This window comes from Aquarana catesbeiana, linkage group LG04 (genome assembly GCF_042186555.1).
Source record: "Aquarana catesbeiana isolate 2022-GZ linkage group LG04, ASM4218655v1, whole genome shotgun sequence".
Classification (NCBI taxonomy): domain Eukaryota; kingdom Metazoa; phylum Chordata; class Amphibia; order Anura; family Ranidae; genus Aquarana; species Aquarana catesbeiana.
The window spans coordinates 459,640,830-459,664,744 of record NC_133327.1 but is presented as its reverse complement, the minus strand read 5'-3'; the positions used below and the strand labels follow the sequence as shown (position 1 = coordinate 459,664,744).

Genomic DNA, 23,915 nt, shown 5'->3' with positions numbered 1-23,915 from the left:
AAAAAGACATAAGTCCATCTAGTTCAACCTATAAAAGGGGAAAAAAAAAAAAATCTTTTATCTTTAGGCTCAGCTGCAGCAATAAATTGTAGTCATTGCTAACATTTTATCAACTTCTAAAATGTGCACTAATTACAAAATGTACACATAAAATACACTAAGGGCCCGTGCACACTGGTGCGTTGTCAAACATAATTTGCCTTTTCTGAAAATGCATATTGTGTTTTTAGTGCATTTTATTGTGTTATGTTAAAATTTAACTCAACACATAGGCGTTTTACATGCATTTTCAGCCCAGGTCACCTGGGGAAAAAATTGACACGTGACTCAAAAAAACGCACTTTTAAAAAACACACGGTGGAATTTTGATCAAACAGGCACCTGCAATGAGCAGGACATTTTAAAAATGCAGCGCACTTTTAAAAAAATGCAGCACAGAGATGTGAACAGATAGAATTTGAATGCAACTATTTCTAATTTGCATTTGACTCGCTGAAAAGGTGCGTTTTACCATGGCAAAAAGCGCACCAGTGTGAACAGGGCCTGATTTAGGATTATTGCTATAATCTAGTGTTGTGTACTGTGCAGTCATAGGTACACCGTATTAAAGAGACCACTGCATGATTTCTATTTTGTAAATAGCAATTCAAACTTTTATCCATAAAGCGAGTCATATCATTAACAAAAATTACAAAAAAGTTTGTTTTTGTCCACATGCATGGCACATCATGGTGGTTGTGTCTTTTTAAGGCAAAATTCATATTGTACATTATAATCCTCTATATTTTTCTTCTACTTGGTTTCTTGTTTTGTGTTGGTGAGTATATTCCTGGTATAGTTCTTTGAATACTTCTCGCACTCCCATTTGTAAGGATGCATTTAGGAACTTGATATCACGGTCAATACACAGGTCCAAAATGTGAAAGATACCTCCTGTGAGGTGCTTCTTCACAGCAGGTTGAAGTGTAACCTGAGCAAAAAGAGACTTGTTATATCATCAAATCCAATTACAGAATATTTTACAGAACATTTTAGATATTTATAAAACACACTATGCCCTTAACCCACTCAACACTACCATACATATATACATGGCCTTGTATTGCGGTAGTTATAACAGGATCAAGGTTGAAGCTAAAACCAAGATACCAGTACCGTTTTTCTCAGGAGGCGATTCCCAAAGTGGTAAAAGTGATCTAAGCTACTATGCAGGCCTTTTGTTTTTTTGTGCAATAAAATTCATTCAAGTGTATTTTTTCCCAAAAATCTGTGCTTGAACTGCTTTGCAAATATCGTGTGACATAAAAAAACAACCATTTTATTCCATAGGGCCTCGGCTTAAAAAATATATATATATAAATAAAGTTCAGAGGTTGCTGCACTTAAAAATCGTTCATTTATTTTTCAAATTCTTTCTTGAAGGATTTGAAAAATAAATGAACGATTTTTAAGTGCAGCAACCTCTGAACTTTATTCATATATATTAGGTCGGTGGGAAGACCTCAATTGACGGCCAGGCAGCGCAGCTCTCTAGTGGCGGGCGAGCGTCTTATGACAGCCTCGCTTTCCCAGCCCACTAGGGGGCGCGCGCGTCACTGGGCACCCGGTAAAGCTGTCCACAAAGACCTTCCTTCGCACGGCCATCTACGTCATCCCTTCCACCCTGTGCTGCACGAGCAGTCCAAGCCTCGCTTTCCGATCACTCTACTGCAGTGTAGTATTCCCAGTCACGATTGCAGACTGACAGCGGTGAGGAGGATGGTCTATGCGGACCCATTTACCCCTGATGCTTGCATACTTAGATGTGCCTGTTTTAATCATCAACCATGTGAGTTGCTAATTGTTGTACCTTCATTAAATGTAACCATATTGCTACCCTTAGAGGCACCTCTCTTATTTGTACTCCGTTGTAACATGACGCTACTCATATATCAAGACATCGCTCGTTTATCAATTCAAAATTTATAAAAAAAATTTGCTTGTCTTGTAAAACACTCTTAGACCAAGTTACTCGCAATTCAAGGTTTTACTGTATCTAATTTTAGACCACAGCACTGCCAAGACCTTCAAAGTTACTGGCAACAGCAAGACCATCCCTGCCATAATTCCCTGTTCACCTGGGAGTCTTGGGTGATTCCTTCCACAGCAGCCCTAGAATAGAAATTCCCTAAAATAGAAACCGTTGAGTGGAGCAATCAACAACGGGGCTGAATTCCGGGAGCCATAATATCATGCACCACCTTGCCCACCTGTCATCGGCACTCCCTCCTCTCCCCTGTAACAGCGGCTTCATGACATAAGGGAGCTGGAGCTTCTATATAAAAGTCAATAACTCGCGCTCACCACTATTAAGATTGCGAAAAAGCTGTGGTATCCAACACTGTCACCAAACTTTCCTAATCTTTTCCTAAAGAAAAAAAAAACCTTTCGCCTGAAGAATTTAATAAGCACTGTGTCTACACTGAGTCACAGAAGAGAGCTCACTTGCAGCAGCCCAGCTTTGTCTATAGATGATCCTGGGTTGTCAGCATGGTTACATCTGAGTGGTGCGCTGCAGGGGTAAGCCTTGCTCCTATGTACTTGAGCAGAGCAGTACTTGTATGTTGCCTTTGGTGAGTGCATTTTAATAAATAATTTGGTTTTATATGGCAAATGGAGAGTATTATGATTTCTTTGTTCTTCCTTTTGGATGGTATTGAGATCTTATTTTTCTGGAGCTGACTTTGATGAGAATGAGAGTGTCTAATCCTCCAATGCAGCCTATCCCGGGTATTTTTATTTAATGGGAAACTTACCCAGTTTGAAGGTCCATCCAAAGAGGTGAGAGTTTTTCCCTCCTGGGCACACAATGGATTTAATTTACACACATTTTGGTGGTTTTCTTTGCCTATTTGATCTAGTATCCTCAAAGTTGGATATTTTCATCAGTCTGAAATTTGTTGTTTTCATTTTTATGACTGTTTGCCACTTTCAGGAGCACCATTTATTGGGTAGTCACCAGTATTTATAATTAATGCATGCACATTATAAGCTTATTTTGAATGAGATTATTTTTTAATTTTTTTTTGTTGTGAATGAGATAACTGACAACTATTTGATAATATTGAGATATCTACAGTGTTAAAGTAATTATTAAAGGTACATTTAAAAAATAAAAAAAATAAACATGTCATACTTACCTGCTCTGTGCAATGGTTTTGCACAGAGCAGCCTTGATCCTCCTCTTCTTAGGTCCCCTGACAGTGCTATGGGCTCCCCCACCGCTGAATGCCCCCATAGCAAGCGTCTTTCTATGGGGGCACTTGTGCGTACTTGCTCCCGAGCCCCGCTCTGTGTATCCATAAGACACACAGAAAGGGGCTTGGCCCGCCACCCGCATTGCTGTCTGTGAATGAAAGCAATGGTGGCTCCCGCTGCTGTGTCTGAGCCAATGAGGAGGGAAAGAGTCAAGAAAGCCTCAGCGCTCATGCACATTGCTGGATCAAGATCGGGCTCAAGAAAATATTATGGGGGACTGGGGGTAAGCCACGCACAGAAGGTTTTTAACCTTCATGCACAGAATCACTTTAATATTTCTAGCGCATTCATTTTTTTAATCTTTAAGAGCCAGAGCTCCTGCATTACATGACTGGACCAGAGTGAACTGAAATAAAGTATGTGCACAGATCTTTTTTTACCAGCACTGTACAGCATAGGTAGGAGGAGGGGGAAGCAGTTGTTTTAAGCATATTTACAGTATATGTAGCTTTTACTTCCAGTTTGAATTCTTTACTTCCAATTCCAACACTGAATAAAAAAAAAAATGTTGGTCATACCTTCTGTAGCTCATTAACATACTGTGAAACCATGAAAGAAGAAAAAACTGTGAATTCCTCTGTTTTAGCTGCAATATGAGTGTACATTCGTTCCACTAGTTGTGCACATTTCATTACGATTTCCAATTGAGGACCTGTGCCTGTTAAAAGAATGAAGAATAGTAAAGTAATGAGCCTTAGTTATTTAAAAAGAATATTCTAGCACTGACCCCATTTTTTACACGGCACAGTTCCAACATTTGAATGAAAAGTGTGCACGTTTAAAAACTATCACAATGAAAGCAATTATTGGTAAACATATAGTTTCCTGATTGCATTATGTGATATGGGCAGGTGTGCTGCAAGGTGTTCTTGTTAATCCTAAAATATAATACTGGCTATTAATCTTTAACCGGTTCCTGACCGGCTCACGTTTATATACTGGGGCACAATGGCACCACTGGGCGAAACCCCGTATGGGAGCCGCTAGGGGGTGCGTGTGGCCGGCGAGCACCGCCGGCTACCCGCGATCGCGTGCACGAGCGCCACACACAAATCCCTGTTCTGTCAGGGGAGAGGAGACATATCGTTTGTTTCTGCTAATTAGAAACAGCGATATGTCTCCTCCCCCAGTCAGTCCCATATCCCCACAATTAGAAACACTAACAAGGGAACACATTTAACCCCTTGATTGCCTCCTAGTGTTAACCCCTTCCCCGCCAGTGACATTTACACAGTAATCAGTGCATTTTTTATAGTTCTGATCGCTGTATAAATGTCAATGGTCCAAAAATGTGTCAAAAGTGTCCGATCTGTCCGCCGCAATGTCGCAGTCCCAATAAAAATCGCTGATCGCCGCCATTACTAGTAAAAAAAAAAAATAAATAAAAATGCCATAAATCTATCCCCTATTTTGTAGACGCTATAACTTTTGCGCAAACCAATCAATATACGCTTATTGTGATTTTTTCTTTTTATACCAAAAATATGTAGCTTACATATGGGCCTAAACTGATGGTTAAATTTGTTTTTTGTTATTTTTTTTAATTGTGGATATTTATTATAAAAAAATGTAAAAAATATTGTTTTGTTTTTTTTTCAAAATTGTCGCTCTTTTTTGTTTATAGCGCAAAAAAAAAAAAAAAAAACGCAGAGGTGATCAAATACCACCAAAAGAAAGCTCTATTTGTAGGGAAAAAAATGTAAAAAGTGCTGTGGTTAGGAAGGGGGTAAAATCGTCCAGGGCTGAAGCGGTTAAAGAGGAGTTCCAGTCTCCTGTGAAATAGATTAAAGTCAGCAGCTAAAAAAACTTTAGCTGCTGGCTTTTAAAAACCAGCCACTCGCCTGTCCCACAATCCAGCAGTGTCAACATCTTCACTACGGGCACCCAGCTGTGACAGCTTGTGACTTCACAGCTGGGTGCCCGATGCACATCGTGAATAGTGGATGCAGTCTTCTGGGGCCTGTTACATGTCCCAGAAGACTGCAGGGGGAAGGAGGGAGAACTTTTGCTCCGATCGCCTAGGGGGTCGGAGCGCAAGTGGAAGTGGGTACTTGTCAAAATTGGGTACTTAAAAAGTTCAATTCTTCAAGAGGAGCGGGGGACTTAAATCGGAACTTCCCCTTTAAGGGGTTTTGAATCCCAAAAAACAAAAATGTAATATATTGCAGTTTTGTTTTCTGTTTTTAACTAAATTAAAAAAGCTGATCATTGGAAGTACCATCAATGTTAAATGGTTTTTCTGAACCCTCAACTTCCACTTTTGCTGCACAGTTTGGACTGTTAAAGAAGTTTTAAAAATACCAGGAGGATCAACAGGTAAAAAACGAAGTCACACAGAGAACTCAAACAAAAACACTGCTGTGTTAATGCGACTGCAGACTGCATCATATATATCTATTTTTTTTCGCCTTTATTACCACTTTAAGGGATAAGTTCACCTTTTTCTTACATTTTATAAATGCACTAATAGTACTGTAGAAAAAAAATATATACATTTATAAAATGTAACCATTAAAGCCTGGAAAGCATTGCATCTTGGTTAGTGAAGGGAGCAATGCTGAAGTCTGTGCCTCTATATGGATTTTCCGTTAGGATATTTCAGGAAGGACGGCTAGACTACAAATGCATGTGATGTCACCACACTACTATGTCCAGCCGTCCTTCTGAAACCTGACACTCATGGCTGTGTTCCTCGAGAGCGTGCTTCACTAAGCCCTGTCTCCCTGGCTGCACACAGTACACCAGAGCGAGCAGTCTGGGCTATTAAATACTGTACAGAGCAGACAGTGGTAACCTGTGACTGCATCCGGGAAGGAGGAGGGAATGTGCACACGCCCTGTAGATCCATCTGCCTAGGTGGCAGATGGAAAATGTAGTATTTGTATAGGACTGACGAAAGATAGGAAGGACTTGGCTGTGTAGAGCGTAATAATGTACAAGCAAGCTAATCTTAAAAAGAAACAAATATGAGACACAAAATGCACCCTAGGATTCTGGTAAGAGGGCAAATACAAGTGGATTTCTGGATTTATGTATGCTCTCATGCTGCATGTTACACCCTATATATTGGTGTAACATGAAGCAAAAGGTGAATTTATCCTTTAAGGGATTGTAAAATAACAGCCATATGATAATTAATAAAATGAGCAAATGATTATCAGTACAGTAATTCTGTGTTTACCTTCAGGGTTTTTAATGTGTCAGATATAGACTAAAAGATAATGCTGCACACAATGAGAATTCTAATAATTTCTGTCTTATAACATTTAAAGTGGAACTCTAGGGGAAAACAGTGCTCTTTCGACTTTTGCTTGGTCCAAATACGTTACCTCTAATGCGGTTTATACTACGTCTGTGGATATGGCTATATGGCTACCCAAGTATTTAGTCAGCCACCAATTGTGCAAGTTCTCCCACTTAAAAAGATGAGAGAGGCCTGTAATTGTCATTATAGGTATACCTCAACTATGAGAGACAAAATGACATAGGTGAGGTTGAAAAAAGACAAGTCCATCAAGTCCTAACCTACTGCACGTTTGAGATCTCCCCAGAGTGGCTCAATGATATTGAGGTCAGGAGACTGAGATGGCCACTCCAGAACCTTCACTTTATTCTGTTGTAGCCAATGACAGGTCGACTTGGCCTTGTGTTTTGGATCATTGTCATGTTGGAATGTCCAAGTACATCCCATGCATAGCTTCCTGGCTGATGGATGTAAATGTTCCTCCGGTATTTTTTGATAACATACTGCATTCATTTTGCCAACACTTTTGACCAAATTTCCTGTGCCTTTGTAGCTCACACATCCCCAAAACATCAGCGATCCACCTCCGTACCTTTCATCATAGGCCTTGTTGACTCCTCTCCAAATGAAGCGTTTATGGTTGTGGCCAAAAAGCTCAATTTTGGTCTCATCACTCCAAATGACTTTATGCCAGAAGGTTTAAGGCTTGTCTCTGTGCTGTTTGGCATATTGTAAGCAGGATTACTTTGTAGAATTTGTGTAGTAATGGCTTTCTTCTGGCGACTCGACCATGCAGCTCATCTTTCTTCAAGTGCCTCCTTATTGTGCAACTTGAAACAGCCACACCACGTTTTCAGAGAGTCTTGTATTTCACCTGAAGTTATTTGTGGGTTTTCTTAGCATCCCAAACAATTTTCCTGGCAGTAGTGGCTGAAATTTTAGTTGGTCTACCTAACCGCGGTTTGGTTTCACCAGAACCCCTCATTTTCCACTTCTTGATTAGAGTTTGAACACTGCTGACTGGCATTCTCATTTCCTTGGATATCTTTTTATATCCCTTTCCTCTTTTATACAGTTCAACTATCTTTTCCCGCAGATCCTTTGACAATTCTTTTGCTTTCCCCATGACTCAGAAACCAGAAATGTCAGTTCAGCACTGGATGAAAGATGCAAAGGTCTGTCAGGAGTTCAGAAACTCGTTGACCTTTTATACACACACACTAATTACAAGCAAACAGATCACAGGTGAGGATGGTTACCTTTAAAAGTCATTCAAATCCCTTTGTGTCAACTTGTGTGCATGTCATCAGGCCAAAATCACCAGGGTATGTAAACTTTTGATCAGGGTCATTTGGGTAGTTTCTGTTGCCATTATGATTTAAAAAGAGTAAACACAGTTGATTGATAATAAATGGCTTCAGCCAAACACTAACCATGAGTGAAAGAAATGTTTTTGTGTTATCATTAATATTCTGTGAAAAATCAGCCAAGAAATCATAAAATATGCCAGGGTATGTAAACTTATGAGCACAACTGTGTGTGTGTGTGTATATTTTATATATATATACATATATACACACACACACATATCCACACACACACATCGTGTTTTGTTGCCTCACAACCTGTAATTAACATGGATTGTTTGAGGATTTGCATAATTTAATTTACAGAACATGCCCACAACTTTGAAGATGTTTTTTTTATTGTGAAGCAAACAGCAAATAGGACAAAATAACAGAAAAAGTCAATGTGCATAACTTTTGACCCCCCTAAAGTCAATACTTTGTAGAGCCACCTTTTGCGGCTATCACAGCTCCAAGTCGCTTTGGATAAGTCTCTATGAGCTTGCCACATCTTACCACTGGGATTCTTGCCCATTCCTCCTTGCAAAACTGCTCCAGCTCCTTCAAGTTGGATGGTTTGCGCTTGTGAACAACAATCTTTAAGTCTGACCACAGATTATCTATTGGATTGAGGTCTGGGCTTTGACTGTGAACCTCTATCCTAGCCTCAAATCACACACAGAGTGGTAAAGGTTTTGCTCAAGAATATCCCTGTATTTAGCACCATCCATCTTTCCCTCAACTCTGACCAGTTTCCCAGTCCCGACTGCTGATGGTGTTCTCTGGGTTATGTGATGTGTTGGGTTCGCGCCAGACATAGCGTTTTCTGTGATGGCCAAAAAGTTAAATTTTTGTCTCATCAGACCAGAGCACCTTCCTGCATTCATTTTTGGAGTCTCCCACATGCCTTTTCGCAAACTCAAAACGTGCCATTTTGTTTTTTGCTGAAAGTAATGGCTTTCTTCTGGCCACTCTGCCATAAAGCCCAACTCTATGGAGCGTACGGCTTATTGTCTTCCATTGTACAGATACTTCTGTCTCTGCTGTGGAACTCTGCAGCTCCTCCAGAGTTACCTTGGGTCTCTGTGCTGCCTCTCTGATTAATGCCCTCCTTGCCTGGTCCGTGAGTTTTGGTGTGCGGCTGTCTCTTGGCAGGTTTGCTGTTGTGCCATGTTCTTTCCATTTGGTTATGATAGATTTGATGGTCCCTTACTTGTTTGGAGAGTTCCTTGGTCTTCATGGCAGTGTTTAGTTAGTGATGCCTCTTGCTTAGGTGTTGCAGCCTCTGGGGCCTTTCAAAAAGGTGTGTATATGTAATGACAGATCAGGTGACACTTTGATTGCACACAGGTGGACATCATTTCAATAATTATGTGACTTCTGAAGGTAATTGGTTGCACCAGAGCTTTTTATGGGCTTCATAACAAAGGGGGTGAATAAATACGCACATGCCAATTATCAGTTTTTTATTTCTGAAAAATAGTTTTATGTATATATTTTCTAATTTTACTTCACCAACTTAGACTATTGTGTTCTGATCCATCACATATAATTCATACACACACACACACGCACACGTATAGTCCTATATATACAGTCCTATACCCACAGTTAATCCGGAAGATGCCAAAAAAAAAAAAAAAAAACAATATAGCATAATTTAATTTGCAATGTTTGAAATAATGAAGCAAGGAGGAGGCTTCCAATGCCAAGTGTAAGCTACAAACCATCCTTCATAAGAAGACAGGGCCCTCCAAGCCAGCCAATACTGGTGCCATAGCCTCTCCATAGTGATGGGGCTCCCCCACCTCCCAGAATGTCTTAGATGCCTGTCTGGCACAAGAGTGTCATATTCAGGGGCTACAAACAGGAGCATGTTGGTAGAAAGACTAGAAAAATTTAATGTGAACAAATCACCAGGACCAGATGGTCTTAGCCATGGAAGTACAGGGACTGATCTAAATGTATAATAAATATGTAAAGCACTGCATAAATTGATGATGCTATACAAGTACCTGTAATAAATAAATAGGGAATATTAACCACTTCAGCCCCGGAAGAATTTACCCCTTCCTGACCAGAGCACTTTTTGCGATTCGGCATTGCGTCGCTTTAACTGACAATTGCGTGGTCGTGCGACGTTGTACCCAAACAAAACTGACGTCCTTTTTTTTCCCAAAAATAGAGCTTTCTTTTGGTGGTATTTGATCGCCTCTGCAGTTTTTATTTTTTGCGCTATAAACAAAAAAAGCAATAATTTTGAAAAAAAAAAACGCATTATTTTTTACTTTTTGCTATAATAGTTTAGGCCGATATGTATTTTTCTACATATTTTTGGTAAAAAGAAAATCACAATAAGCGTATATTGATTGATTTTGCGCAAAAGTTATAGCGTCTACAAAATAGGGGATAGATATATAGCATTTTTATTATTTTTTTTTTTTTTTACTAGTAATGGCAGCGATCTGCGATTTTTATTGGGACTGCGACATTATAGAGGACACATCGGACAATTTTGACACATTTTTGGAACCATTGGCAAAAATACAGCAATCAGTGTGATTAAAAATGCATTGATTACTGTAAAAATGTCACTGGCAGTGAAGGGGTTAACACTAGGGGGCGGTGAAGGGGTTAACTGTGTAACCTGGGAGGTGATTCTAACTGAAGGGGGAGGGACTAACTACAGGAAGTGACAGATCGTGGTTCCTAGCCAATAGGAACACACGATCTGTCACTCCTGTCAGAACAGAACAGGGACGTGTGTGTTTACACACACGTCCCTGTTTTGTTTCTCCAGCTCACGATCGCTCGTGGCCGGCGGTCATTGCGACCGTCAGCCACGAGCATCGGCACCCCCGCTGTGCAGCGGGCTCGCGCGCCTGCTATCTGGAACCTGCATTATCATGTACAATAACGTGGTTTCGCGCAGGGGAGCCAACCTGCCGCAGTAAAACTGCGGCGGCTGGTCCGGAAGCGGTTAAGAGACCATACCCAAGAATTTGCCGATTCAGGATAGTATCGGTTGTAGTAACCAAAAAATTGGAAAAAAGTTGCGCAAAAGTGTCACCATCAGTGGCGGCCCATCCATACGGAGCGTCGCCCCACTAATCCATGCCCCTAATCTACATGCAGGGCGCCGGATGCATTCCAATAGGGTTTTTTTTTTTTTTTAGAAGCACATGATTAGAGCCATAGGCTCTAATTGACTTAAAAAAAGGGTGGGCTGGGTGCGCTTTGAGCCCCCCCTGTTGTGTGACAATAGCAAATTAATATTCGCTATTGTCTTCCCAATTCTCCTCCCGGACAATCAGGAAGCCAGTTCTGAGACCTGATTGGCTGGGAGGAGGAGAGGAGGTAGAGGAGATGCAGAGGAAGCTGCCATAAAGCTGAGGAGAAGACGTCTTGTGAAGCTGCCGCCCGCGACCTAGATGGGGCAAGTGCGGTGCTGGTGACCGACCAACGGAGTGAGGTGCGGGTGATCCATCCGACCGACCGGTAGATGTGTTGGTGCAGCTGATCTGACCAACGGGGGGTGGGTGGGGAAGGCTCAGGTGGCGGAGGGGATTGTTTGTCGCCCCCCCCCCCCCCCCCCCCCCAAAAAATATAGCCTCAATGGTCAGTGTTCAACATACACATATTTGTGTCACAATCTAACAAGACAATATATAGATCTGTGATAGCTGCTCTCAAGATATATCCACATACAGTATTTCACAAAAGTGAGTACCCACCTCACATTTTTGTAAATATTTTATTATATCTTTTAATGTGACAACACTGAAGAAATTATACTTTGCTACAATGTAAAGTAGTGGGTGTACAGCTTGTAAATAACAAATTTGCTGTATACAAATAATTTGCTGTCCCCTCAAAATAACTTAACACACAGCCATTAATGTCTAAACCGCTGACAACAAAAGTGAGTACACCCCTAAGTGAAAATGGCCAAATTGGATCCAATTAACCATTTTCCCTACCCGGTATCATGTGACTCGTTAGTGTTACAAGGTCTCAGGTGTGAATGGGTAGCAGGTGTGTTAAATTTGGTGTTATCGCTCTCATTCTCTCATACTAGTCATTGGAAGTTCAAAATCGCACCTCACGGCAAAGAACTCTCTGAAGATCTGAAAAAAAAATTGTTGCTCTACATAAAGATGGCCTAGGCTATAAGATTGTCAAGGCTCTAAAACTGAGCTGCAGCACGGTGGCCAAGACCATACAGTGGTTTAACAGGACAGGTTCCACTCAAAACTGCCCTTGCCATGGTCGACCAAAGAAGTTGAGTGCACGTGCTCAGCGTCATATTGAGCGGTTGTCTTTGGGAAATAGACATATGAGTGCTGCGAGCATTGCTGCAGAGGTTGAAGGGGTGGGGGGTCAGTCTGGCAGTGCTCAGACCATATGCCGCACACTGCATCAAACTGGTCTGCATGGCTGTCGTCCCAGAAGGAACGAGAAAAGCCTGCAAACAGTTTGCTGAGGACAAGCAGACTAAGGACATGGAATTTAACAGAATATGTAAAAAGGAAATCAAGGTTGCATAAATTCAAAACGAACGACAGATTGCAAAAGATAGTAGGACACACCCCAAACAATCCTTCAAATATATTAATAGTAAAAAGGTCAGGTTTGAACATGTAGGCCCTTTACAAAATAATCTAGAGTGGGTGACTGGGGACAAAGAGAAGGCTAATTTATTAAATACTTTCTTCAGCTCTGTGTATACAAAAGAGCATGGGGGAGCTCATGTCCATAATGGGGGTGGTTCTGACACAGCCCCGAATGATCCACAATGGCTCAAGAGTGATATTGTCCAGAAATATTTAGACAGAATAAAGGTGGATAAAGTACCTGGACCCGATGGCATCCACCCACGGATCCTAAAAGAATTGAGCTCTGTAATTTCAAAGCCATTGTATCTAATTTTTAGGGACTCATTAATGACGGGAATAGTACCACTGGATTGGCGCAGGGCGAACGTGGTGCCTATATTTAACCACTTAAGGACCGCCTCACGCCGATATACGTCGGCAAGGCGGCACGGGCAGGCAAAATCACGTAAATGTACGTGATCTGCCCCCCCCGGTGCCCGAGGCGGTCCTCTTTTGTCCCCCGGCGATCGGAGGTGAGGGGGAGGCCATCCGTTCGTGGCCCCCCCCTCGCGATCACCGCCATCCAATCAGAACATTCCTTTGCTGCTGTATGCTAAACAGCAGCAAAGGAAATTATGTCATCTCTCCTCGGCTCGGTATTTTCCGTTCCGGCGCCGAGGAGAGAAGACATCACTGTGAGTGTAAAACACAAACACACACAGTAGAACATGCCAGGCACACAAAACACCCCCGATCGCCCCTCGATCACCCCTCCGCCGTCACACTGACACCAAGCAGGTTTTTTTTTTTTCTGATTACTGCATGGTGTCAGTTTGTGACAGTTACTGTGGTAGGGCAGTTAGTATTAGCCCCCTTTAGGTCTAGGATACCCCCCTAACCCCCCCTAATAAAGTTTTAACCCCTTGATCACCCCCTGTCGCCAGTGTCGCTAAGCGATCATTTTTCTGATCACTGTATTAGTGTCGCTGGTGACGCTAGTTAGGGACGTAAATATATAGGTTCGCCGTCAGCGTTTTATAGCGACAGGGACCCCCATATACTATCTAATAAATGTTTTAACCCCTTGATTGCCCCCTAGTTAACCCTTTCACCACTGATCACCGTATAAGTGTTACGGGTGACGCTGGTTAGTTCGTTTATTTTTTATACTGTCAGGGCACCCGCCGTTTATTACCGAATAAAGGTTTAGCCCCCTGATCGCCCGGCGGTGATATGTGTCGCCCCAGGCAGCGTCAGATTAGCGCCAGTAGCGCTAACACCCACGCACGCAGCATACGCCTCCCTTAGTGGTATACTATCTGAACGGATCAATATCTGATCTGATCAGATCTATACTAGCGTCCCCAGCAGTTTAGGGTTCCCAAAAACGCAGTGTTAGCGGGATCAGCCCAGATACCTGCTAGCACCTGCGTTTTGCCCCTCCGCCCAGCCCACCCAAGTGCAGTATCGATCGATCACTGTCACTTACAAAACACTAAACGCATAACTGCAGCGTTTGCAGAGTCAGGCCTGATCCCTGCGATCGCTAACAGTTTTTTGGGTAGCATTTTGGTGAACTGGCAAGCACCAGCCCCAGGCAGCGTCAGGTTAGTGCCAGTAGCGCTAACACCCACGCACACACCATACACCTCCCTTAGTGGTATAGTATCTGAACGGATCAATATCTGATCCGATCAGATCTATACTAGCGTCCCCAGCAGTTTAGGGTTCCCAAAAACGCAGTGTTAGCGGGATCAGCCCAGATACCTGCTAGCACCTGCGTTTTGCCCCTCCGCCCGGCCCAGCCCACCCAAGTGCAGTATCGATCGATCACTGTCACTTACAAAACACTAAACACATAACTGCAGCGTTCGCAGAGTCAGGCCTGATCCCTGCGATCGCTAACAGTTTTTTTGGTAGCGTTTTGGTGAACTGGCAAGCACCAGCCCCAGGCAGCGTCAGGTTAGCGCCAGTACCGCTAACACCCACGCACGCACCGTACACCTCCCTTAGTGGTGTAGTATCTGATCTGATCAGATCTATACTAGTGTCCCCAGCAGTTTAGGGTTCCCAAAAACGCATTGTTAGCGGGATCAGCCCAGATACCTGCTAGCACCTGTGTTTTGCCCCTCCGCTCGGCCCAGCCTAGCCCACCCAAGTGCAGTATCGATCGATCACTGTCACTTACAAAACACTAAACGCATAACTGCAGCGTTCGCAGAGTCAGGCCTGATCCCTGCGATCGCTAACAGTTTTTTTGGTAGCATTTTGGTGAACTGGCAAGCACCAGCCCCAGGCAGCGTCAGGTTAGTGCCAGTAGCGCTAACACCCACGCACGCACCATACACCTCCCTTAGTGGTATAGTATCTGAATGGATCAATATCTGATCCGATCAGATCTATACTAGTGTCCCCAGCAGTTTAGGGTTCCCAAAAACGCAGTGTTAGCGGGATCAGCCCAGATACCTGCTAGCACCTGCGTTTTGCCCCTCCGCCCAGCCCAGCCCACCCAAGTGCAGTATTGATCGATCACTGTCGCTTACAAAACACTAAACGCATAACTGCAGCGTTCGCAGAGTCAGGCCTGATCCCTGCGATCGCTAACAGTTAGCGTTTGGTATCGTTTTGGTGAACTGGCAAGCACCAGCGGCCTAGTACACCCCAGTCGTAGGCAAACCAGCACTGCAGTAACACTTGGTGACGTGGCGAGTCCCATAAGTGCAGTTCAAGCTGGTGAGGTGGCAAGCACAAGTAGTGTCCCCCTGCCACCAAAAAGACAAACACAGGCCCGTCGTGCCCATAACGCCCTTCCTGCTGCATTCGCCAATCCTAATTGGGAACCCACCACTTCTGCAGCACCCGTACTTCCCCCATTAACATCCCCAACCAAATGCAGTCGGCTGCATGAGAGGCATTTTCTTTATGTCCTCCCGAGTACCCCTACCCAACGAACCCCCCCAAAAAAGATGTTGTGTCTGCAGCAAGCGCGGATATAGGCGTGACACCCGCTATTATTGTCCCTCCTGTCCTGTCAATCTTGGTTTTTGCATTGGTGAATGTTTTGAACGCTACCATTCACTAGTTGAGTATTAGCGTAGGGTACAGCATTGCACATACTAGGCACACTTTCACAGGGTCTCCCAAGATGCCATCGCATTTTGAGAGACCCGAACCTGGAACCGGTTACAGGTATAAAAGTTAGTTACAAAAAAAGTGTAAATAAAAAAAATATATATATATATAAAATTAAAAAAAATAGTTGTCGTTTTATTGTTCTCTCTCTCTCTATTCTCTCTCTATTGTTCTGCTCTTTTTTACTGTATTCTATTCTGCAATGTTTTATTGTTATTATGTTTTATCATGTTTGTTTTTCAATTATGCAATTTTTTATACTTTACCGTTTACTGTGTTTTATTGTTAACCATTTTTTTGTCTTCAGGTACGCCATTCACGACTTTGAGTGGTTATACCAGAATGATGCCTGCAGGCTTAGGTATCATCTTGGTATCATTCTTTTCAGCCAGCGGTCTGCTTTCATGTAAAAGCAATCCTAGCGGCCAATTAGCCTCTAGACTGCTTTTACAAGCCATGGGAGGGAATGACCCCTCCCCCCACCGTCTTCCATGTTTTTCTCTGGCTCTCCTGTCCCAACAGGGAACCTGAGAATGCAGCCGGTGATTCAGCCAGCTGACCATAGAGCTGATCAGAGACCAGAGTGGCTCCAAACATCTCTATGGCCTAAGAAACCGGAAGCTATGAGCATTTCATGACTTAGATTTCGCCGGATGTAAACAGCGCCATTGGGAAATTGGGAAAGCATTTTATCACACCGATCTTGGTGTAGTCAGATGCTTTGAGGGCAGAGGAGAGATCTAGGGTCTAATAGACCCCAATTTTTTCAAAAAAGAGTACCTGTCACTACCTATTGCTATCACAGGGGATATTTACATTCCCTGAGATAACAATAAAAATGATTTTAAAAAAAAATGAAAGGAACAGTTTAAAAATAAGATAAAAAAGGAAAAAAAATATAAAAAAAAAAAGAAAAAGCACCCATGTCCCCCCCTGCTCTAGGCTAAGGCGAACGCAAGTGGCGGTCTGTCGTCAAACGTAAACAGCAATTGCACCATGCATGTGAGGTATCACCGCGAAGGTCAGATTGAGGGCAGTAATTTTAGCAGTAGACCTCCTCTGTAAATCTAAAGTGGTAACCTGTAAAGGCTTTTAAAAATGTATTTATTTTGTTGCCACTGCACGTTTGTGCGCAATTGTAAAGCATGTCATGTTTGGTATCCATGTACTCGGCCTAAGATCATCTTTTTTATTTCATCAAACATTTGGGCAATATAGTGTGTTTTAGTGCATTAAAATTTAAAAAAGTGTGTTTTTTCCCCCAAAAATGCGTTTGAAAAATCGCTGCGCAAATACTGTGTGAAAAAAAAAAAATGCAACACCCACCATTTTTATCTGTAGGGCATTTGCTTTAAAAAAAATATATAATGTTTGGGGGTTCAAAGTAATTTTCTTGCAAAAAAAAATAATTTTTTCATGTAAATAAAAAGTGTCAGAAAGGGCTGTCTTCAAGTGGTTAGAAGAGTGGATGATGTGTGACATAAGCTTCTAAATGTTGTGCATAAAATGCCACGACAGTTCAAAACCCCCCCAAATGACCCCATTTTGGAAAGTAGACACCCCAAGCTATTTGCTGAGAGTCATGTCGAGTCCATGGAATATTTTATATTGTGACACAAGTTGCGGGAAAGAGACAAATTTTTTTTTTTGCACAAAGTTGTCACTAAATGATATATTGCTCAAACATGCCATGGAAATATGTGAAATTACACCCCAAAATACATTCTGCTGCTTCTCCTGAGTACGGGGATACCACATGTGAGACTTTTTGGGAGCCTAGCTGCGTACGGGACCCCGAAAACCAAGCACCGCCTTCAGGCTTTCTAAGGGCGTAAATTTTTGATTTCACTCTTCACTGCCTATCACAGTTTCGGAGGCCATGGAATGCCCAGGTGGCACAAACCCCCCCCCCAAATGACCCCATTTTGGAAGGTAGACACCCCAAGCTATTTTCCGAGAGGTATAGTGAGTATTTTGCAGACCTTACTTTTTGTCACAAAGTTTTGAAAATTGAAAAAAGAAAAAAAAAAAATGTTTTTTCTTGTCTTTCTTCATTTTCAAAAACAAATGAGAGCTGCAAAATACTCCCCATGCCTCTCAGCAAATAGCTTGGGGTGTCTACTTTCCAAAATGGGGTCATTTGGGGGGGTTTTGTGCCACCTGGGCATTCCATGGCCTTCGAAACTGTGATAGGCAGTGAAGAGTGAAATCAAAAATTTACACCCTTAGAAATCCTGAAGGCGGTGATTGGTTTTCGGGGCCCCGTACGCGGCTAGGCTCCCAAAAAGTCCCACACATGTGGTATCCCCATACTCAGGAGAAGCAGCTAAATGTATTTTGGGGTGCAATTCCACATATGCCCATGGCCTGTGTGAGCAATATATCATTTAGTGACAACTTTGTGCAAAAAAAAAAAAAATATGTGTCACTTTCCCGCAACTTGTGTCAAAATATAAAATATTCCATGGACTCAACATGCCTCTCAGTAAATAGCTTGGGGTATCTACTTTCCAAAATGGGGTAATTTGGGGGGGGGTTGTGCCATCTGGGCATTTTATGGCCTTCAAAACTGTGATAGGTAGTGAGGAGTGAAATCAAAAATTTACGCCCTTAGAAATCCCGAAGGCGGTGATTGGATTTTGGGGCCCCGTACGCGGCTAGGCTCCCAAAAAGTCCCACACATGTGGTATCCCCGTACTCAGGAGAAGCAGCTGAATGTATTTTGGGGTGCAATTCCACATAGGCCCATGGCCTGTGTGAGCAATATATCATTTAGTGACAACTATTTGTAAATATGTTTTTTTTTTTTTTTTTGTCATTATTCAATCACTTGGGACAAAAAAATAAATATTCAATGGGTTCAACATGCCTCTCAGCAATTTCCTTGGGGTGTCTACTTTCCAAAATGGGGTCATTTGGGGGGTTTTGTACTGCCCTGCCATTTTAGCACCTCAAGAAATTACATAGGCAGTCATAAACTAAAAGCTGTGTAAATTCCAGAAAATGTACCCTAGTTTGTAGACGCTATAACTTTTGCGCAAACCAATAAATATATGCTTATTGACATTTTTTTTACCAAAGACATGTGGCCGAATACATTTTGGCCTAAATGTATGACTAAAATTGAGTTTATTGGATTTTTTTTATAACAAAAAGTAGAAAATATCATTTTTTTTCAAAATTTTCGGTATTTTTCCGTTTATAGCGCAAAAAATAAAAACCGCAGAGGTGATCAAATACCATCAAAAGAAAGCTCTATTTGTGGGAAGAAAAGGACGCAAATTTCGTTTGGGTACAGCATTGCATGACCGCGCAATTAGCAGTTAAAGCGACGCAGTGCCAAATTGGAAAAAGACCTCTGGTCCTTAGGCAGCATAATGGTCCGGGGCTGAAGTGGTTAAAAAGGGATCAAAGTCTTTACCAAGTAACTATAGACCTGTTAGTTTAACTTCTATAGTCGGGAAGATACTGGAGCGTTTAATAAAAGACCACATAGACGAGTTCTTGCTGGTAAAAAGTACTAGTTACTTACCAGTAACTGTCTTTCTAAGAAATCTTCCAGGACGGCACACCTGAGAGATGAGAGGCTCCTCCCCACTGGAAACACAATCAATCAACAGCTGTTTTAAGTCCACACCCTTCCCCCTGATCCTCAGTTTGTAGAGAAGTAACTCCTGAACCTGGTTCACAAGGGAAATCATTCCTCATAGGCACTCACCTTCTAGTGTTCTAAAATGTTTCCCTCCAACGGGTGGAAAGTAGGCCTGCCGTCCTGGAAGATTTCCTAGAAAGACAGTTACCGGTAAGTAACTAGTACTTTTCTCAAGTCATCTTCCAGGACGGCACACCTGAGAGGATAATCAAGTACCTCAGGCCTACCTTAGGGTGGGACCACTGCAAGACCCTCTTGGCGAACCTCGGTTCTGCAGTAAGCTTTACCTTCACTCCATATGTTTGATGAAGGTATCTTAGCTGGATCATGCGGCTGATCTGCCGGTCTACTCCACCGGTGTCCCTGTCTTCTCTGCTTCGGATGCAGGATCTAGGTGGAGTGGGCTCTTAAAGATGGAATCAGAAAACATGTTAAACTTGTAGGTTATCAATGTTGCCTGTCACACATCTAACAACAATGGCCTATTCTGCCTATAGGTGCTGCTTAGAACCACTAAAAAGATTAATCGGAGACCTGTGTTGTAAGACAAGGACACTACATTGATCCATAAGGGGGCCGGTCTTAACACAACCCTGTCCAGGGAAATAAAACTGCCAAAAAAGGGGGCCCCTGACAGACAACCCCTTTTTGTTCATTTTTATCTTTACGTCAGCAAAGACTGAAGGGAAACCTACTTAAGGGAAATAGATTAACAAAAACTTAATTCCTGGGTTTAAGGCATGCCCAATCTATAGTTTTACTTACGCCTGAGAGCCTACTCAGGAGATTAACATCCATAGCAGGAGAAGATCACTCATATTGCTACATCTAGTTTTGCTAGAAGGGCAAAATGAAGGCCATGCACCGAGCTGTAACCTATTTGGTCGGGTATACATCTTTATACTTCATCTTCAGGCCATAAAACTCCTCTGAACCGAACTTCCTAAGTTCTTATTAAACAGGGCGATTCATTATCGCCTTTCTCCAGTGACCCATAACTCTACTGGGCTTCACCCTAGGAAATGGCTCTGGCATCCCTGAATGTAAGGGGTCAAGGCTTTCTGACATGTGACATCTGCAGCCAGAACTCCTGGCCGTTCCACGGAATAGAAGGCTGAAATACAAAAAGGTGATACATGTATTATTAATATCACAAATAAAAAAAAATCATAGATTGTGGACATAGCACAATAGATGTAGACAGAAAGGACACAAGCATAGACAACAATGTTGTGTATCTGAGTGTGACTAGCTAAACCAAAATATCAAATATGGGAAGAGACCCAAATCTGAACCTCACAGTCTGGTTTTCTGATGTGCGGCCAATATGTAAGCATTAAGACACAAACACACCTTAAATGCTGCGCATTTCTGAAGTGCAGCTAGCTAGGTCATAACTGATAAATACAGAAATGACGGGAACCCCCTTTTACCATGGTGTTTTACTGATGTACAGCAAAACAAGGCCATAAAGAGAAGACAGAAAGACCCAAACTTCTACGTTGGGCATTTATGATGAACCACCAAGTACAGTTATAAGACAATCCTTCCTGTTATGCAGTTCTGTAGTGCAGTTACATAGAACCAACAGAGAAAGAACACAAGCAACCTACAGCATTGTGTTTTTCTGAAGTACCATAAGGTAAGGCAATATGAAACAGAAAGCACCAACAAGCTTCAATGTTGAGTATTTCTGCTGTGCAGCAACATAAAAACAAAGAAACAACAGACAGCCTTTACAGCTGCGATCTTTCTGGTCTACTGCAAAATAAGGCAATAACTCCACAATGAGTATTCCTGCTGCGTTGCAAAACCTGAACCAGAAGGGACAGATAAGCTTAGGGTTCCCACACCCGTGCGACCCAACCTGCCACTTGGGACTGCAAGACGCATGAGAAGTCATACTATGGCTTCCAAAGGGTACCATTTGTGACTGTGCGACTCCAGGAGTCCCTGCTTACGGAACCACAGACCTCAAGATTACACAGGTCGCAGGAAAAGCAGCTTTCAGGTCAAACAAACAAGGGGTCCCCATGCTGTGGCTCCCTGGAGGAGTGCAGCCAACAACCCCCTACTGTGTATACCTAAGAAACAGCAAGGAAGATCAGTGAGAAACACCACTTACTGCTGTGCCTTTCTGATATATGGACGATAAGGCAGTAACTATAGGACATACAGGACACAAACAATGTTCAATCTTTGTGTATGTGTGATGTGTAGCATATACCAATACTGAGCAGAGATGCCATCACCCTCAATGTGTCTCCCTGCTGAGCAGCAAAAACAAATCAGAAAAAGAGAAACAACCTTCACTGTTGTGTCTTTTCTGATATGCAGCCAATAAGGCAGTAAATGTAAGACATAAAGGACAGACAACCTTCAATCTTGTATGTGTCTGATGTGCAACAACAATCTTGAATAGAGATAGCACATCCATATTCAAGTGATTTGGCATGTGCCATTGCCGTTAATAGCACTGTCTGAATCAGCACGGGCCACTTTGTGGTGCTGCACTAATTACCAATGGCAGTATGTGTACTACCCCTGGCACAGGTTCAATTTTGTATTTTCCAACAAAATCAGGACCATCCATCTTCACTGCTGCCTTTCTGATAAGCAACCAATAAAGCAGTAATACAGGACCCACAGACAGACCTCAATCTTGTACATCTCTGATGTGTAATAATATAACAGTTCTGAATAGAGATAGCACATCCATATTAAAGCGATTTGGCATGCGACTCAACATGTCAAAATCGCATGCCTAAAATCGGCAGCCATTGCTGTTAATAGCACCGTCTGAATCAGCACGACGTCACTTTGTGGTGCTGCACTGATTACCAATGGCAGTATGTGTACTACCCATGGCACGGGTTCAATTTGTATTTTCCAACAAAATCAGGACCATCCATCTTCACTGCTGCCTTTCTGGTAAGCAACCAATAAGGCAGTAATACAGGACCCACAGACAGGCCTCAATGGTGTATATCTCTGATGTGCAACAATCTAACAATTCTGAATAGAGATAGCACATCCATATTGGAGCGATTTGGCATGCGACTCAACATGTCAAATCGCATGCCTAAAATCGGCAGCTATTGCCGTTAATAGCACTGTCTGAATCAGCAGGACGCCACCTTGTGGTGCTGTACCGATTACCAAAGGCAGTATCATTAAGACACAAACACACCTTTAATAACTTGTTCAGTGGTACACCTGGCCAGTAAGGAACTCTTTGTTCTACCAGGTCACCCTCTTTGCTATATTCACCCCTACTAATGTACCACAACCGGGTATGTAGGGAGAGGCTGGCAACCTACTGTTGTGATAACCACAGTGTCTCTGCTATAAGAGGAAGCTGTGGCTGGTGGTTTTTAGCAGTAGCTTCTGGGTTATTTTGTTATGGAGACCCCAGGTCCTGCACTGCACCACTCAGTAAATACAGGTGGAAGGGGAAAAAATGCCTTACCTACCTCTTTCCCATCTGAGGTGGTTTAGGCACACTCGCTCCTCTGCACCACTTGTCCACCATACAGCATCTCTGATGTAAGAGGGAGCTGTGGCTGGTGTCTTTAGCAAAAGCTTCTGGGCTATTTGAATCCAGACCCCAGGGGAGATTATCTCAAATGCCCAGAAACAATCTGGCTGGGATTGGGGATTTTTGACTCACCGTTGTCGTCTTCTCCTTTTGCCACAGCCACCGGGCTTGCTTTTCCATCCTTATGGTCCACACGCAAGGAGGATAGCCGCCAAAGTGCCCCCCCACAACTGCTGTCCCTTTAGGGAGCTGCAAGGTTAGGCTGTGTCCTGCACTGTCCAGTCAGTATATACCCATGGGGGGGGGGGGGCAATGCCGTACGTTCCTCATTCCCATCTGAGGTGGTTTAGGCAGACATTCACCATAGTGAACTGGTGCCTCCTCGAAAGGAGGATGTGGGCGCCTGCTCCTGCTGACTCTCAGCCTTCCCTTCTGGGTAAGAACGCGGGTCGTTCAGGCAGTGCCCTCCCCAGCAGCCCACGCGAGCTACCAGGGGCCCAGGAGTCAGGGGATATGATCCCCCTAGAAACAACCGACAGCCAGCACCCCTGTCTGAACGGGCGTCCGGACAGGTAAGGGGGGAGACAGGATAAAGGACCCTGAAGTTCTGAGTACACCACTGTACCCAGGGGCCTTCAGCTCTCAGGGAGGCTTTCCCAGTTTCTGCTGCCCCCCCTGAGGAAAGGATAGGGGAACCCCCCCGGGAAGGATAAATATATCCTGCCAGACCCAGAGGCTTCCCAGGCATTTGGTCCGGCTCCCAGGGGGAGACCACCAGCCCCAGGCTTCGGTCATTTGGAAAAAACAAACAGTTTCGCTGTGTAGGAAGAAACACAATCAAAAATTGAGGATCAGGGGGAAGGGTGTGGACTTAAAACAGCTGTTGATTGATTGTGTTTCCTGTGGGGAGGAGCCTCTCATCTCTCAGGTGTGCCGTCCTGGAAGATGACTTGAGAAAAACATTTTAAGCAACAGACAGCATGGATTCATGAAAGACAGAAATTGTCAGACAAACCTGATTTGTTTTTATGAAGAGGTAAGTAAAACCTTGGACAGAGGGGTGGTTGTGGAAGTGGTATACTTGGATTTTGCAAAAGCGTTCAACACAGTT

General features: G+C 43.1%; 1 protein-coding gene across 1 annotated transcript in view; it reads right to left on the bottom strand.

The window, feature by feature from the left end:
• Positions 1-624: 624 nt before the first annotated feature.
• Positions 625-23,915, bottom strand: part of URB2 (URB2 ribosome biogenesis homolog) — a 150,560-nt gene continuing 127,269 nt past the window's right edge. The window contains exons 9-10 of the mRNA XM_073627542.1: positions 3,816-3,955; positions 625-970 (exon numbers count right to left, since the gene is read on the bottom strand). Of these exons, the coding sequence (XP_073483643.1) occupies positions 770-970; positions 3,816-3,955 (341 nt within the window). The 3' untranslated portion in view covers positions 625-769. The remainder of the gene's footprint in view (positions 971-3,815; positions 3,956-23,915) is intronic.